This window comes from Leiobunum rupestre, chromosome 3 (genome assembly GCF_980474605.1).
Source record: "Leiobunum rupestre chromosome 3, qqLeiRupe1.1.hap1, whole genome shotgun sequence".
In the NCBI taxonomy this organism is placed as follows: domain Eukaryota; kingdom Metazoa; phylum Arthropoda; class Arachnida; order Opiliones; family Sclerosomatidae; genus Leiobunum; species Leiobunum rupestre.
Genome location: NC_143386.1, coordinates 11,162,182 through 11,181,204, shown reverse-complemented (window position 1 = coordinate 11,181,204; position 19,023 = coordinate 11,162,182). Strand labels below are relative to the sequence as shown.

At 34.0% G+C, this 19,023-nt stretch overlaps 1 protein-coding gene across 1 annotated transcript in view; it reads left to right on the top strand.

Moving 5' to 3' along the window:
- Positions 1-19,023, top strand: part of LOC149949482 (cell adhesion molecule 2-like) — a 105,263-nt gene that overhangs the window by 72,498 nt on the left and 13,742 nt on the right. Inside the window, exon 2 of the mRNA XM_090169241.1 lies at positions 7,671-7,876. Coding sequence (XP_090025367.1) covers positions 7,671-7,876 — 206 coding nt within the window. The remainder of the gene's footprint in view (positions 1-7,670; positions 7,877-19,023) is intronic.

Sequence of the window (19,023 nt, the reverse complement as noted above, 5' to 3'; positions counted from 1 at the left end):
GAAATTTTTACCACTAAAAATGTGCGAAACTGTTGAGAGCCAAATTAACCGCTCAAAAAGAGCGAAAAGAAATAAGTGCCGATTTAACCGCTCCAAAAAGGGCGCAGAAAATTACTGATTTTACCTCTCAAAAAGAGCGAAAAGAGATAAGCACCGATTTAACCGCTAAAAAAAGGTCGCAGAAAATAACTGATTTCAACTCTCAAAAAGAGCGAAAAGAGATGAGCGCCGATTAACCGCTCAAAAAAGGTCGCAGAAAATAACTGATTTCAACTCTCAAAAAGAGCGAAAAGAGATGAGCGCCGATTAACCGCTCAAAAAAGGTCGCAGAAAATAACTGATTTCAACTCTCAAAAAGAGCGAAAAGAGATGAGCGCCGATTAACCGCTCAAAAAAGGTCGCAGAAAATAACTGATTTCAACTCTCAAAAAGAGCGAAAAGAGATGAGCGCCGATTAACCGCTCAAAAAAGGTCGCAGAAAATAACTGATTTCAACTCTCAAAAAGAGCGAAAAGAGATGAGCGCCGATTAACCGCTCAAAAAAGGTCGCAGAAAATAACTGATTTCCACTCTCAAAAAGAGCGAAAAGAGATGAGCGCCGATTAACCGCTCAAAAAAGGTCGCAGAAAATAACTGATTTCAACTCTCAAAAAGAGCGAAAAGAGATGAGCGCCGATTAACCGCTCAAAAAAGGTCGCAGAAAATAACTGATTTCAACTCTCAAAAAGAGCGAAAAGAGATGAGCGCCGATTAACCGCTCAAAAAAGGTCGCAGAAAATAACTGATTTCAACTCTCAAAAAGAGCGAAAAGAGATGAGCGCCGATTAACCGCTCAAAAAAGGTCGCAGAAAATAACTGATTTCAACTCTCAAAAAGAGCGAAAAGAGATGAGCGCCGATTAACCGCTCAAAAAAGGTCGCAGAAAATAACTGATTTCAACTCTCAAAAAGAGCGAAAAGAGATGAGCGCCGATTAACCGCTCAAAAAAGGTCGCAGAAAATAACTGATTTCAACTCTCAAAAAGAGCGAAAAGAGATGAGCGCCGATTAACCGCTCAAAAAAGGTCGCAGAAAATAACTGATTTCAACTCTCAAAAAGAGCGAAAAGAGATGAGCGCCGATTAACCGCTCAAAAAAGGTCGCAGAAAATAACTGATTTCAACTCTCAAAAAGAGCGAAAAGAGATGAGCGCCGATTAACCGCTCAAAAAAGGTCGCAGAAAATAACTGATTTCAACTCTCAAAAAGAGCGAAAAGAGATGAGCGCCGATTAACCGCTCAAAAAAGGTCGCAGAAAATAACTGATTTCAACTCTCAAAAAGAGCGAAAAGAGATGAGCGCCGATTAACCGCTCAAAAAAGGTCGCAGAAAATAACTGATTTCAACTCTCAAAAAGAGCGAAAAGAGATGAGCGCCGATTAACCGCTCAAAAAAGGTCGCAGAAAATAACTGATTTCAACTCTCAAAAAGAGCGAAAAGAGATGAGCGCCGATTAACCGCTCAAAAAAGGTCGCAGAAAATAACTGATTTCAACTCTCAAAAAGAGCGAAAAGAGATGAGCGCCGATTAACCACTCAAAAAAGAGCTCAGAAAATTACTGATTTTACCTCTTAAAAAGAGCGAAAAGAGATAAGCACCGATTTAACCGCTAAAAAAAGGTCGCAGAAAATAACTGATTTTACATCTCAAAAAAGAGCGAAAAGAGATAAGCGCCGATTAACCGCTCAAAAAAGAGCGCAGAAAATTACTGATTTTACCTCTCAAAAAAGAGCGAAAAGAGATGAGCGCCGATTAAACCCCTCAAAAAAGAGCGCAGAAAATTACTGATTTCAACTCTCAAAAAGAGCGAAAAGAGATGAGCGCCGATTAACCGCTCAAAAAAAAGCGCAGAAAATTACTGATTTTACCTCTTAAAAAGGGCGAAAAGAGATGAGCGCCGATTGAACCCCTCAAAAAAGAGCGCAGAAAATTACTGATTTTATCTCTCAAAAAGAGCGAAAAGAGATGAGCGCCGATTAACCGCTCAAAAAAGGTCGCAGAAAATAACTGATTTCAACTCTCAAAAAGAGCGAAAAGAGATGAGCGCCGATTAACCGCTCAAAAAAGAGCTCAGAAAATTACTGATTTTACCTCTTAAAAAGAGCGAAAAGAGATAAACACCGATTTAACCGCTAAAAAAAGGTCGCAGAAAATAACTGATTTTACATCTCAAAAAAGAGCGAAAAGAGATAAGCGCCGATTAACCACTCAAAAAAGGTCGCAGAAAATAACTGATTTCAACTCTCAAAAAGAGCGAAAAGAGATGAGCGCCGATTAACCGCTCAAAAAAGGTCGCAGAAAATAACTGATTTCAACTCTCAAAAAGAGCGAAAAGAGATGAGCGCCGATTAACCGCTCAAAAAAGGTCGCAGAAAATAACTGATTTCAACTCTCAAAAAGAGCGAAAAGAGATGAGCGCCGATTAACCGCTCAAAAAGGTCGCAGAAAATAACTGATTTCAACTCTCAAAAAGAGCGAAAAGAGATGAGCGCCGATTAACCGCTCAAAAAAGGTCGCAGAAAATAACTGATTTCAACTCTCAAAAAGAGCGAAAAGAGATGAGCGCCGATTAACCGCTCAAAAAAGGTCGCAGAAAATAACTGATTTCAACTCTCAAAAAGAGCGAAAAGAGATGAGCGCCGATTAACCGCTCAAAAAAGGTCGCAGAAAATAACTGATTTAACCTCTCATAAAAGAACGAAAAGAGATGAGCGCTGATTTAACCGCTCAAAAAAGAGCACGGAAAATTACTGATTTAACCTCTCATAAAAGAGCACGGAAAATTACTGATTTAACCTCTCATAAAAGAGCAAAAAGAGATGAATCACCGATTTTACCTTATTAAAACGAGCGAAAAGAGGTTGCACCAACGGAGCGATTTGAGACAGAGCTTATTCCCTTACATAGATCATGTATTCTGTCATTTAGTGGTTTTTTACGGACAACGTATAAGAAACTGTCTGTTTCACTAAACATTAAATCAAGTAATTGTAGTTTCTCAGTAACAGCACAAGTAACATAAAAATATTATGTATGACCCTTGCTATTCTCCAGACGCTCATTTTAAAATTATAGTCTGCTGTTTCGCCAATGACTTTATAAGACATTACGTGATCAAAGACTTTCAACACTCCACGAGCGGTTTCTAGTCTTTAGCAGTGACCGATAAAGGTGCCCGATAAATTGTTATCGACCGGCTATAAAAAGCAGTAAAGACTTAGTAAAAATTGTAATTTTGCCAATGAAGTGTGACGAATTTCCTCTTGCGAAACTTCCGATTACACAATCACTCCGCGAATAACTAACATTAAATTATTTAATGGTAGATACAATTAATTAGGTTAATTATCTTACTAAGGATAACAATAACATATATCTAACAGAGGTAATTATTATTATACATATATACATTCAGAGTGCCCTATATATGAGCAGTCCATTGCAATTTATTGTGAAATTCTTCACCAATTATTGCATGGCGGTCGCTATTCCGCAGACATCTTTTACGTTCGGGCTTCCGTTGAATTCCAACGTTAAAGGGAGTATAACCTCACTTGTTTGGTAGGGTGCGCTTAGACTATATCGAGTAGCTTCCACAAGCCTTCCGAGCGACGGGCGGATAAGAGTTAGTTTGATCGGATTTAACCCACAAATTCCGAAAAAGGTTATATACATAGGTACACGCTAAACTAACTACTTGCCGCCCCTCGCTACTAAGGCTTGTGAAAGCTACTCGATATAGTCTAAGCGCACCCTACCAAACAAGAGGGGTTATACTCCCTTTAAGATAATTATATCAAAAGTCAAAATTTTAGCCCTAGATTCCAACAGTAGACCGGTTTCGCCCTTTTGGGGCTCATCAGTACTGTGTAGGAACTCTGGCTTTACTGAAAAGGGCGAAACCGGTCTACTGTTGGAATCTCTGGCTAAAATTTTGACCTTTTGATGTAATTATTATTATTATTATACGTACGAGGCAAAGTGAGGCTTGAACATAGATGCGAATTTCGTTAGTCCTCCGTAGAAATTATCATCTGTGGCATCTACTGTTATTGTATTACCAAACTGAAGTAGATCGAAAAGTTCAAGCGAAAGGTAAAATTGGAAAGCTACCTTGGTTATTCTAAATAATATCTGTCGGCTTTTGGGGAGCATCTTAATCATTTAGGCATGGCGAATATTTTGAAAGCTGCTTGGGAAAACATTTCAAAATGAGGGACGTCTTAGCAATAATGTTTAAAAAAGAAAATTGTGATTTTAGCAGTTATTATTATAACCGTGAAATTAAATTTAAGAGAAACTCGATGGCTTTGAAATTGCATTACGTACAAAAATATTGGCTATAACGCCATTAATATTAATATAATTGTATATTCATTATTTGGTTTATATCAGGGATAAAAGCTAACCCGTTTTAAAAGAAAATCTACCTTTGCCCAATCTGTGTAACTGTGTCTGATATAGTGCTCGGAATTGTTTATTCATTATCCACAAAATTTCCGATTTATTTAACAAAAGTTGGTAAAAAGAATATAATTTTAACTTATTTAATTATGTTTTTACGCAACCAAGCATTTATTTGAATTAAAATGGTATTTATTTAAATAATTGTTTGTTTTGTTTAAATAATAGGCTTATCCACTTTCGAATATTTAAACATTTTACAATTATTATTCAAAAATTGATTATTTAAATAAATATTATTTAAATATCGCCGAACTTATTTTATCCATGGATAAATGTTAATCGAACGCCGACCTCTAGTCTGATATAAATATTTCAAAAGCTTATATCGAGTTGTTATATTTATTAATTAAATAACCTAACCCACACGTAGCATCAAGAATGTATTGAAGTTACTAAGAATCTTTGAGCAAACTTGAACGGGAAAGTGGACGAATTGAAGCTCCAAAGGCTGCGAGGATGGGAGTAAGAATCCTGTAGTCCAATTTCTATAGGTAACTTCAATACATTCTTGGTAGCATTAATTGTGGAATACTTATAAAGCATAGATATGTGCTAAGGGAACTAGGTCTTGGGTAACAGATTGCACTATTTAATTTCAAAGAGTAGTAAGAAATATCAGTATGATCACAAGTTTATAATATATGTTTAGTTAGAAGAAACCACCTATGGACTGTGCGAAGGGTGATAAAATACGCTAAAAAGTAGATTAGTCCATAATTAAAAGGAATAATATAGCTAAACCCTAAACAAATTTGAATAAATTAAAAAACTTACTAATAACTCGTACCAATAGGTCTTCGAGTAAAAAACTACATAAAATCTAAATAAAAACTAAAAAAAATAGCCAGAAATTCCAACGGTAGACCGGTTTCGTTCTATTTGGAACTCATCAGTACCGTGCGGGAAATCTGGCTGGCGACTGTTATATCGAAAAGAGAAACTAAGCCTAAACATTAAAAATTTCAAAACGCGTTGCATAGCAACGGAAAGCCGTAAATATATGTTTTACGAGAGAAGCATTTGTGGCGTTTGAAAGATGTACCAGAGCAGGCTCCCGCTGACTTTCGTCATTTAGACAGTTTCTAAAACTATTTACATCAAGAAAATAATTCCTACTACGAGATATCGTAGGTACTTGTTTCATGTTTATGGCTAGATTAATACTTGTGGTAGGATGATTAACCATGCTCCTATCGTTGTATCAAATGATGCTATAGCAAATATTTAAAAAAGGATTTCACAATTTTTTATTAGATTTACTCAATTTTGGAAAATTATTTTAAAATTTTCAATTTGATTTTTAGATTTTTCAGGTGAATTCAAAGAATTGCAAAACTAGTATACTCAAAATTGAATGTAGTTTTCTATAAATATTATTTTTTTAATATTATCTTTCTCGAAATATTATTTTTCTCGAAATATTATTTTTTTAATATTATCTTTCTTAAATATTATATTTTTAATATTATCTTTCTTAAATATAATTTTTTAATATTATCTTTCTTAAATATTATATTTTTAATATTATCTTTCTCGAAATATTATATTTGTAAATATTATCGTTCTCAAAATATTATATTTGTGAATATTATCCTTCTCAAAATATTTTTTGTGAATATTATCTCTCTCGAAATATTATCTTTCACGAAATATTATCTCTCTCGAAATGTTTTTGTGAATATTATTTTCTCGAAATATTTTTGTGAATATTATTTTCTCTAAATATTTTTTGTTAATATTATTTTCTCTAAATATTTTTTTGACCGTTATCTTTCTCGAAATATTTTTTGTGAGTATTATCTTTCTCGAAATATTTTTGTGAATATTATCTTTCTCGAAATATCATCTTTCTCTAAATAGTTTTTATGAATATTATCTTTCTCTAAATAGTTTTTATGAACATTATCTTTCTCTAAATATTTTTTATGAATATTATCTTTCTCGAAATTTCATATTTCTCTAAATATTTTTTGTGGATATTATCTCTCTCTAAATATTTTTTGTGAATATTTTCTTTCTCGAAATATTATCTTTCTCGACATATTATTTTTGTGAATATTATCTTTCTCGAAATACTATTTTTGTTAATATTATCTTTCTTTAATTTAATTTTTTAGAATATTATCTTTCTTAACCTTCATTTTTTAGAATGTTATCTTTATCGACCTATTATTTAGTTTGTATCATCTTTTTCTGCTTACTATTCTTGAATAATACTTTTCTTGACCTATTTTTGTGAATACTACTTTTCTTGACCTATTTTGTGAATACTACTTTTCTTGACCTATTTTTGTGAATACTTCTTTTCTTGACCTATTTTTGTGAATACTACTTTTCTTGACCTATTTTTGTGAATACTACTTTTCTTTACCTATTTTTGTGAATACTACTTTTCTTTACCTATTTTTGTGAATACTTCTTTTCTTTACCTAATTTTGTGAATACTACTTTTCTTTACCTATTTTTGTTAATACTACTTTTCTTTAGAATATTTAATCTTTCTTGATCTATTGAATTTTGCGAAAATATCATCTTTCTAGACCTAGTGTATTTTGTAAATATTTCATCTTTCTAGACCTAAAGTCTTGGGAAAACTAACTTAATTATTATTATTTATCTCGATCTTATATGTTTCCTTATATTTTTCATAATATTATCTTTCTCGACCTTCTACTTTTGAGAATATCTTCCTTGTCTTTCTATTTTGGTTATTATTGTCGGTTTCCACTTTCTATTTTTAGATCCTGTAGTGAAAATAAGTTTCTTAATTCAACTTTCAACACCTTAAAAATGCAATTCACTTTGGAAAGAATTCGATCATTTTGGCTCCTTTCTGTTTTATCTGGAAAACATTGTTTTTCACGGTCGTAAAAGTAGAGAAATTTCGCGAGACACAAAGTTCCGGGGGTGAGCGACTCGGTTAGACCGGTAGTGGCGCGAATCTCTCAGAGGCTGTTCTGAATTCTGATGGAATCCTCTCGGATTTTCGGCGGCCGAGGGCAGCCCGTAACGATTTTGTTTTTCCTTCGTTGGTTAAGCTTAAAAAGATTCACGAAATCCAATAAAACTAAATACAAAGTCCACGCACGTATTTTTTAAATTAGGACTTAAAGTTTTAAAAGTTTTCTTCGTTTTTTTATACTTTATATATAAATATTTTTTTTAGTGGCCGAAGCTTTACGTTTGACCAGTTTGGACGTGCCAAGCACCGTAAGGATGGGTTCGTCTGTTTGGTTAAACTGCACGCTAGATAAGGAAAATGACGACCTCTACTCCGTGAAGTGGTACAAGAACGACGACGAGTTCTACAGATATTTACCCAGAGACAAGCCGTCGTTGCAGAAATACGACATTCCTGGGATCTACATAGACGTGAGTTGGCAATTTTCCTTATTTTAATCTAGGTTGCACCATTGAATTGGGAATAGTACCGCTAGAATTACATATGCTTGTTCGGGAGTCGTGGTTTCGCGAAAAAAATTCTGAAATTTCGAGTCGGCGTATTCAGCCGTCAACTATATACTATTATACGGTGGCGCCATCTATCATTTTCAAGGTGGAATAATGGAAAAAGTCATTTTCATAGGATATAGTTCCCGCCGCTAACTGCGGATGGCGCCACCGACAAATGATAGAGTTCTCAAATTTGAAAAATTTGTTTCGAGGAAAGCAGATTGAAACCGTAATTCTAGCGGTACTATTCCCAATTCAATGGGTTGCATGGCTCGAAATCACTGAAACCCGTGACCGCTAGCAAAAGCGGGCATTTCCAGCCTCTATCGGAGATATAGCCCGCTAAATAAATTAACCCTAGGAATATGAATGACCCGTATCCTGAAATGGAAAACTGTATTCCACCAATACGGGCTCCCCGTCGCACCTTCGGCTATAACTTTAACCTAAGCCTGTAGCGCCATCTTACGGCAGGCAGTGTTACTAGATTAACGGATATGCGTGTACATATAATTTCGTCTGCTAGATGTTCGAAATAAGAAGTAGTAAAGGATTTTTCTTTGGTTTAGTACTGGAAACTGATTTTAATTAGTGGATGAAGTTGAATGTTTGGTTTTAGTAGCAAAATATTGTAATATCTAATTGAACAATTTATATTTACCATTATTTGTCTCATTTTTACTTTTAGAAAAAAACGGTATACTTGTGTTCTTGGAAAATTAAATTGAACGCTTTTCCTTCTTTCCTTGTAAAAACTCTAAAAACACGTGGCGTGCCAACAACTAGCAGACGAAAATATTTTCTTAAAATCATACTATTTCCGCTAGATGTCTATATTGCATTAAGTTGAATGGTTTAACATTGCCAAGCCTACCAGCCCATTCTACCCCATAATTTCCTCTCCATAATTTCCATCCTCCTAGATTCACCGACACACTCGACAAGCCTTAAATTGGGTGGATACTTCTCACTTGTTCTGGGATTTTGGAGTAGGGTAATAAGAGTAACCCTGTTAGTCCGATTACGTGGTGGCGAATAGTTTGAGTTGAGGTAAAAATGTTTTCCCAAAATAGCTGCCTAGATGTGGCCATTTAAATTGAAAAAGTCTGGATAAGCAGACGATTTTATAAATTAACTCTCGTGACACCTCATTTTGAGAAGCTGTAAAAAGGTTAACCCCAATGCTCTGACTTTTACGAATAGTTCACCACGTAAAGAAATACTCTTCACTAGAATACCTTTTGTTCAAGAACAAGCGAGAAGTATAACAGTATTTAAAATATTAGGACAATGTCTGATGAAAACCTGGTAGCGTCTGCTATGATTTGCGATGCGTAATGTCAGACTATACCTTTTTGTAGATTATGTTGCAAATGACACGACGTTTTCTCCGAAAGTGTCGTGTCATTTGAAACCCGTTATCGATTAATAAGGCTCATTTATTGCTGTTAAATAGATTTGATTAGAGTTAGGTTAGGCTGGCGGAGGGGTTAGCACTTTCGCCTCGCAGCAAGAGGAGCCGGGTGCGATCCCAGCTTGTGGCAATGGGTGAAAACTCTGAGATATACCTTCTGTGTTTAGTTTGCAAGTTTTATCCTCGCTGGTTAAATGGGTTTCCCTCGAGTTCTTCGGTTTCCCCTTCCATTGAGGTTTAACGGTAATAGTAAGTGTAGGCAGCTGTTGTTTGGAGTGCCATCTAGGAGCAACAAGCACAAGGAGATCGCAGCTAGCCTTTAAACACGCTAACGCAGTGTTGTGTACAAATTTCATTGGACGAACCTTTTCGCTGAATGTTTTACGGGCAGGGGGGAAGACAACTTCTGAATTTTCCCCTTCCGACGGCAACAGGCGCTAAAGCTTCTAACAAATGAAAACTGTACACAAGAAAATGCACTACTTTTGCGTTCTCCTTGTGTGGGGTGCTGTGTTTGGTGCTTCTAGGTGGCATGAAGAGCTTGCCACCACCCCCCTACGCAGTATTACTCAGCCACCTGATTTACTAGGCATTAAAAGTCTCCAGATTACTTGGGCCTTTGGTGGTGCAAAGGGTATTAGCTTAGCTGATAAAAAATATAATCCACGTCTTCGTTAAAAAAGATTATGGCAATTGATCCAATCCTATTTTAAAAGATTTATAAAACCAAAGACTAACGATTGGATAGAAAACTTCAAGGGCTGTTTTAACCTTGGCAAAAACTGGTTGTAAAGCCGGCTGTTCAGAAATAACGTAATAACTTTCCAACGTTTAGTTAAATAAGTGTAATAAAATTAAAAAATATTATTAAATAAATTGCGTTTTAATTCAAGAGTAATTTAGGGTTCTAATGTAATATCTTAGCAGATGGATAAAGCTTGGATTAAGAATTTTCTACTGGATATACCACTCCTACGTTCGGCCAGGCTTTGTCGAATACTTCTCAAAAGGGAGGGAACAAAAACTAGCATTAGACGCGTTGCCATGGGAACGGTGAAACAACCTTTTTTCCGTAAAGTTGGCGTCCACTGGGCGCATGCGCTTAGCGCACCAGTATGTGGGTTTCTAAATAGTTGTCGATTTGTTGGCGGAAAGTTAGGTTCTAACTATTAAAAAAACGTTATATATAAATTAACATTTTAAAGTAATAAAACCATTTCTACTTACTTTAGAGCTGAATGAATAGATATAGTAAATTAAAAACCCTTCATATTGAGCTTTATTACCCACCAAGAAGCCGCCTTGTTTTCCTGCAGCATCACGTCGTTTTGTTTGTCTCATCAAAACGTGAAAAACCTTTAGATGGCGCGGCCGCGCATCCGAACTTTGATAATCAGAAAACACGGTAGTGCTATATCCAGTAGCAAATTCTTAATCCAACGATAAAGCTTGTCTATCATGCACACACATTCCGTGTCGCCTATTACGTGTCCACCTCTTTATGAGTTCTCATTAAAGTATTCATATTAACAGTGACTATGCTACAGCAACAATTGCCCTTGTTTTCATGATTCATGGAAGATATTCTTCAGATTATAAGAACGATTATAAGAATTTTGCATTTTTGTGTCCACTTATGTGGCGTGTGAAGGCCTCATTGGAAAGTTATACAGATGCATACTTACGAGTGATTATGGTACATATGCTAAAAGCCATGACACAGTACCTGTATTCTGACTACCGTTACCTAATAACACCAAATAAATAGGATAATAGTAAGTAGAAGGAAAGTGAGGGTCTGGCGCCGATCCCGGGATCGGGATCGGCGGGATCGTCGGGATCCGGGATTTAAGGGGTGAAATTGGGGTAAAATCGTCGAAAAGTCAATGTATTTAAGGTATTTCTCGCGACGATTTGTTTTTTCGTATATCAACATATTGTGTTCAGGCCAGCTTGTTCATTTATCTCCGCTTATCTCGAAAGATACTTGAACGTATATCTTATCGCGTTTTATCATACGGAATAAGTTGAAATGATGTAAAAAGTGATAACCTGGTCGGCGCGCGTGCGCAGATTCCCCGGGAGGCGCGGTTTTCGCGGCGCGGTTAATTTAAATGGAAACATGGAGTGTTTTGACGTCATGGAATATTTGTTGTTAAAGTAACGTAGAATGAAATATTTTTAAACTTCATTTTAATTTCATTGTAGTACGCTTGACACTTGAACCTATCTCACCAGTATTTCTTAAAACGTATATCTCAATCGCGTTTTATCGTACGGAATAAGTTGAAATTATGTAAGTTGTATGATACTTGATTTCCTGGGGCGCGGTTAATTTGAATTTAAAACACGGATTTGAGTGTTTTGACGTCATGGAATATTCGAAGTAGTTGTTAAAGTGACGTAGAAAGGAAATATTTTTAAACTTCATTTTAATATCACTTAGTATTTTTAATTTCCCGTAATTAAAATATAGGTAAGCGGTTTTTATCGTAGTAATGTGTTTACTTCTATATTAAGCTATTATAAATACCCTTATTGGCTCAAGTACATACCATAAATATAATATAGCAAATATAATTTTAATAACACTTGAAACTTATAGTATTTTGTATAATAGTTTCCATTGATGGCTAAAGATGTCAGCAAAGCATCTATTAAAATAGATTTATCGCTAGTTATAATAGTCTATTTTAAAAATCTTTATTTTATGTAGAATTGAGTTTTGCTTTTAAAACATTACTGTAGTTAAGTTAAAAATATAAACATAATGCATCTAGTTTAATTATTTTTAACTGATTTGAAAACCTTGATATATTTTTATTTTTAAACATTAGTTTTATGTTATATAATTTCAAATACAGGTCTAATTTTAATACTTATATTTAATTAAATAGGAAAACTGTATTTCTAAAACTCGATTTTGTAACTCCAAAGGAACTTAAAGAAACTGAAAGAGTTTCACATGGAATTGAGACTAGTGTGTAACAAAAAAAAGTTACTAGTGTTTAACAAAATTTACCTGAGTGTAATACCTTGATATAGTTTTATTTTTAAACTATTTTTTTATGTTATATAATTTCAAATTCAGGTATTGTTTAAAGAACAAATGCATAATTTAATGAATCAATTAGTGTTCGGAATTGTTTATTCATTATCCACAAATTTTCCGATTTATTTAAAAAACGTTGGTAATCAAAACACTCGTGACATTTGTCAAATATTCCCTGACGTAGTTAAAAAATAAAGTGTATTTCATATCGCTATTTAAAACACTTGACATAAAGATAAGCAGAGATAATAATTATTAATTTAATTAAACTCATTTATAAATTTTATAAATTAACTTGAAATATCGTAAAGCCGATAAAAATAATATAAATTTATTACAAATCGCCCATTTTAGGGATAAAAATGAAACGATTCAAAATATCTACAAAACTCAATTTTCGTAAATAGACAATAGTTTTAAAATTAAGTTGGCTTATGGTAAAAATTAGAATAATTTAGGAAATTCTGTTTTTATATTTTTAAATTTTTATATTTTTATATTTTTTATTTCATTTTATTTTATATTTTATTTTATTTCATAATTTATTTTATATTTTATTTTATTTCATATTTTATTTTATTTCATATTTTATGTTATTTCATATTTTATTTTATATTTTATTTTATTTCATATTTTATTTTATATTTTATTTTATTTCATATTTTATTTTATATTTTATTTAACAGGTCTTAAGCCAATCAATGACATACAATATTATCCCTTTACTTCTCTGTTCCCTTCCAACTATCTTGCAATATTTTCAATCCAATTGTATTTGTTTTTATATCTTTAACTTTATTTATCAGTACAATTTCCCTTTGACAAGCTTCTTCTAACTTCAATTCCCACTTTTTTAAATGCTTTTCCATTTCGTCCAAATGCTTTTTTATTTCTTGCATATCTAACCACGTCCTACTTTACTCTTCCACTATTTCACTAACTTCCTCGAATGAATGGAAATCCATATGACTATAAGTAACAGAACACAATAAATATAAAACGTCCAGCAATGTTAAAAGTTAGGTCACCAGAAAGACCCTTTCGTCTTGTTGTTTCTATTTCAGTGGAAACGAAACTTGGACTTCAAGACGTCCGTGTCTTTTACGTTTATATGGATTATTCATGACAGTTCAATTTTGATTTTATAAATGGACACGTATAATAGGGAGCTGGATCGAGAGTGTGGGGGATAAAAAAATAATCTAGGTGAAAAAATTATTATAAATAAATACCGATTCAATATACGAACGAAACTTAATTATTAATTTAATTAAACTCATTTATAAATTTTATAAATTAACTTGAAATATCGTAAAGCCAATAAAAATAATATAAATTTCCTACAAATCACCCATTTTAGGGATAAAAATGAAACGATTCAAAATTCGTACAAAACTCAATTTTCATAAATAGACAATAGTTTTGAAATTAAGTTGACTTATGGTAAAAATTAGAATAATTAAGGAATTTCTGTTAAAAATTAGTACAATTGGGGAAAATTGGTTAAAAGTTGGTATAATTTGGAGACTTGTCAATGTTAAAAATATAGAATTAATTAGGATACTTTTAAAATTGCAGAGATAGAAAGGCAATTACGAACGAGATGATGATTTAAAAAAAATTAGATTTTTCAATGAACTCTAAAACGCTTCTATAGATGGCAGCCTTGTCTCAAAAATTTATTTTCCTTAAAAGGTGTTATACATTCGATACGCAGTGACGAGAATTCCCGTCAATCAGAGTAATATTTTATCAGTATATCCCAAATTTTTCTCAATTTTCATCAACATACCAAGAAACAAGATCCCCAATGCTGAAAACTACGTGAAAACGCGCCGGTGTCGAAAAACGTGCTCATTCGCGGAAAAACTACGCGGAAAACGCCCTTATACGGATATATACGCGGTAAACGCACTCGTATGCGGGAAAATTCCCGGAAAAACCCATACCCAATGCCACACGCGTCTTATATAACAGTTTATCACTTTAAAGTATTGAATCACTCGACATAAAGATAAGCAGAGATAAAGATAACGCCGAACAAGCCGGCCCTGAGGAATGTAGGTTGATATGCGTAATGAAGATATTCGTTTCAACAATTACCCATGATGTAGCTTCAAGTATTACCGTATTTAAAATATAGGCAAGTTATTTTTATCGGTTTTTTATACCGATAATTACATATTGGAATTGTTACAAAAGGTTCTTTTAAACGTAACTTAGTACATTAATTAAGTATTTTTAAATATTTGAACATCGGAATTGTATTTTGTTACATTAAACGTATTGGACGTAGAGTATATAATATATATTTGTACATCGGAATGTAATTTAACGTATTCGTATAGCCATTTGAAATGAGCTATTTTATTTTCATTAACCCCTCACACGTCTTGTAACCAAAAATGGACCAAAACGGACCGAAAGTACCCTAAAAGCGACCAAAGTCACCATTACTGGCCCTATGTACCCTATTTCAGACCATAAGTACCCTAAACTGGACCTATTAGCTTTATTGTAATGTTAAACTTCCATAGAGATTCACCTAAAAGAAAAAAAACGTGCGGTCCAATTTTGGGTACATGAACCACTTATGCGCTAATGATATTAAAATGAAGTTTAAAAATATTTCCTTTCTACGTCACTTTAACAACTACTTCGAATATTCCATGACGTCAAAACACTCAAATCCGTGTTTTAAATTCAAATTAACCGCGCCCCAGGAAATCAAGTATCATACTACTTACATAATTTCAACTTATTCCGTACGATAAAACGCGATTGAGTTATACGTTTTAAGAAATACTTGTGAGATAGGTTCAAGTGTCAAGCGTACTACAATGAAATTAAAATGAAGTTTAAAAATATTTCATTCTACGTTACTTTAACAACAAATATTCCATGACGTCAAAACACTCCATGTTTCCATTTAAATTAACCGCGCCGCGAAAACCGCGCCTCCCGGGGAATCTGCGCACGCGCGCCGCCCAGGTTATCACTTTTTACATCATTTCAACTTATTCCGTATGATAAAACGCGATAAGATATACGTTCAAGTATCTTTCGAGATAAGCGGAGATAAATGAACAAGCTGGCCTGAACACAATATGTTGATATACGAAAAAACAAATCGTCGCGAGAAATACCTTAAATACATTGACTTTTCGACGATTTTACCCTCACTTTCTTCTTTATAATCAGCAGGGCACCCCTCAGGCCTAAATCATCAAGCGACTTTTAAAGCCATTAATTCAGGTGGTCGGGATAAATTGCTTAGGAGAGTGGTGGCAAGCCCTTCATGCACTCTTGAGTTTACCCCTTTGATTAAAAACCGCGGCTCAGCACTGGTATAGGTAAATAGAGATAACTAATACCAATCGAATGACGCCTGAATTAAATGTATATCGAGTGCCGTTGAAGAGAATTCGTCGATTCCCGTGGACCTATACGCCGTAATTTCCAATCGGGGAGCAAAATATCCCCCTCTGATTAAAAACCGCGGCTCAGCACTGGCATAGGTAGATAGAGAGAACTAATACCAATCGAATGACACCTGAATTAAATTTATATCGAGAGCCGTTGAACAGAATTCATCGATTCCCTGGGACCTTTACGGGGCTATAGCTTCCATTATATTATCCACCTTAACAGCCTCTTAATTCCTCTGTTATAATAACAGCCTCTTTCCTCTATACTAGAGGAAGAGGCTAAAAACGACAAACAAAATTAGTACTAATTCTTAAACAGGATTATTACGGTCAATTTCGTAACGCCACCAAAAGTTCAATTATTTTAAACTGGGCTTTTCTATAATCACTGTGAAGGTGGCACCGAGAAGTTAAAGAAAGCGCAATGGATCTGTCTCTCTGCTTGTCAGTCATCCTGGTAGATTTCCCTTTCAGGGATAAAACGCCAATGGAAAAGGTCCACTTTTATGAAACATAGGGGGTGAGCAATCCTCCAATAAGCATGTACCAGGTCTTTGATCGTTATATACGTGGAAAATATTTTAAAATATATTACAATATTATAAAGTTGTTTAAAAAAGCAGAAATTCAAAAGAAACAGAAAGCAGTATCTTCGTCAATCCCTGATGTACACCTGCAGGCAGTGTTGCCGAAACTGTTACATATGTACTTTTTCGGTACGATTTGAAATAACCAAGTTCAAAAGTGCATTTTTAAAATTTTAAGGAGAATTTTAGTACGTTTCAGAATTTTGGGAAATTTTCCTTCGAAGTCTTTCAAAACAGTACAATGTAGAAAAAACCTTTAGATTTATCGATAATTTCATTTCGTTTTTAGAGTTTCGCGCTTAAAAAGCGCCACCTAGTGGTATTCTTATGGTTTTAAAAATAAAAATAGATGGTGCCATGTTGTGTAACTAGAAAAGTACAAAAAGTACGTTTTTCTTTCTGGAGAAGTACATTTAGGCAAAGATAATTTAGACTACGTACCCTAGATTGGAAATGCAGCGAGATTCCTATGGGCTCCGGTCTAACCACACGATTCCCTAGTTGCGGGGGGGCAATGTAATAGCGTGGGGTAAAAAGTCTGAAAAATTCAGTTCGGTTCAGTTTTAAATCTCGTATTCGCGGCCGGTGCTGGCTGCTGGCAGTCTAAACAAAAAATCGGGACTGGAGGACGAGGCCCGAGCCGGAGCTCCGAGGGTTCGGCTATGGTTCGACCAATTGCGTAAAATTTCTTTATTTTACTGATTGGTTTTCAAAGGTATTTGTTTTAAGTTACATTAACCAGATATAATATTAAACTAAGGTTTATTTTATTTTACCAAGGTGTAAACTAAATATGGGAAAATCTTGCCAATTCAAGAGTTGTAAGAACTATCACAAATCATCTTTAATCATAAGTTGGGTTAAATTGAAATTGTAGCGAAGTTTATAAATACGTTGGTGCCTTCAATTGTAAATATGGACAAGTAATGGAATGCTTCATTTGTCATCATTTTTATTGGATTTGCCTTAATTTTTTTCTAAGCGAGGATGTTTAAAAAGAATAAAATATAGAAACACATTTGAAATTAAGCATTTAATTAGGAAATTCAATCTCTTCATTGGGCAAAAATATTAATTTTGAAGCGTTTTTTAAAGTTTACCCCTGAAATTATATTTAAAACAAACAACTTATGACTACATCGATAAAAATTAAAATTGTAATACTAACCATTCGGCTTTTTAGATTTGGGTTGTTTCTTTTGACAATAAGCGTGATCAATTTTTAGCCCGAGGCCCGAACGAGGTCCAGATACCGAAGCAGACGAACCCGCTGAAACTTTTCAGACTAAACTTCCAACCCCACCTCTCCCACTATAGGGAATCGCACGAGACAACGCATTTCGCGTGCGTTTCTACCCCCTGATTTAGGAAATATCAAGCGGCAACACTGCCTGCAGGCTGCACACCAAGTGAATTGGAATAATTATACATTGAAGAATAGACTAGATTTTGAGAAAGAGAAAGAGAGAGAGACTCGACAACGTTTGACAGTACACTAATGAGGATTTTTAATAAAAAATCTCTACAATTAAGAATTCGCGACATTTTTCGGTATCTGCGAGTACGCAGCCGTTATCAACCGCAGTCTTAGACTTGTATCGCTTGGTAACGGCTGCTTACTCGCAGATACCGAAAAAGATATTTTTAATTAAAAATCCTCAATAGTGTACTGTAAAACGTTCTCGAGTCTCTCTCTTTCTCAATATCTATACACTAGTAACACTAGTCTGGAGTCACATACCATACAGACTAGATGTTTATCTCTAGCCCCAAGAGCCGCGGATTGGGTGGTAGCTTGGTCATCACACAAAGTATACGGCGAACTCGAGCTATCCCAATTCAAGAAAGCCAATTGACCGATTTCCAAATTACGCGCCTCTACATTATAAGGTCTAGCAGACTTCTTTTATACCCTACCAGGACAACAGTCATCAGTGGACTGGATAAAAAAATTACTACTCTAAAAAGAAAATTTCAACCTTCAAATAGATATCATTTAAATTGGAAAATTGAACGCCCATGATTTAAGCCTCAGAAAATCAGTAAACCACCGCTAATTTATAACGATAACATAATGAAAGCACCCTTTTCACTATTAGTGTTACACAGGTCCTTTTATTTTCTTTAGATTTTTTTCCTTTGAGTGAACGCACCCTTTTTCTCTTAAAACGGAAGCTTGACATTCTCTGCTAAGGCTATACTCATTTTAATTAGAAGTTTTTAAATTGAAGTAATTGTCAAAAATCTAAATTTATAAAAATTCAAATTAGTAGAAAATTCGTAGTTAAAACTCAAAATTACTATTTAGGAAAAATTTATGTTTTTTTCTGTATAATTAAATTAATTACATAATTAATAAGTAAGTAATTTATTATAAATCAGAATTGAGCAATTTATTATAAATCAGAATTGAGCAATTTATTAAAAATCACAATTTCAGAGCAATTAATTAAAAATCAGAATTCAGCAATTTATTAAAAATCAGAATTCAGCAAATTATTAAAAATCAGAATTCAGCAATTTATTAAAAATCAGAATTCAGCAATTTATTAAAAATCAGAATTCAGCAATTTATTAAAAATCAG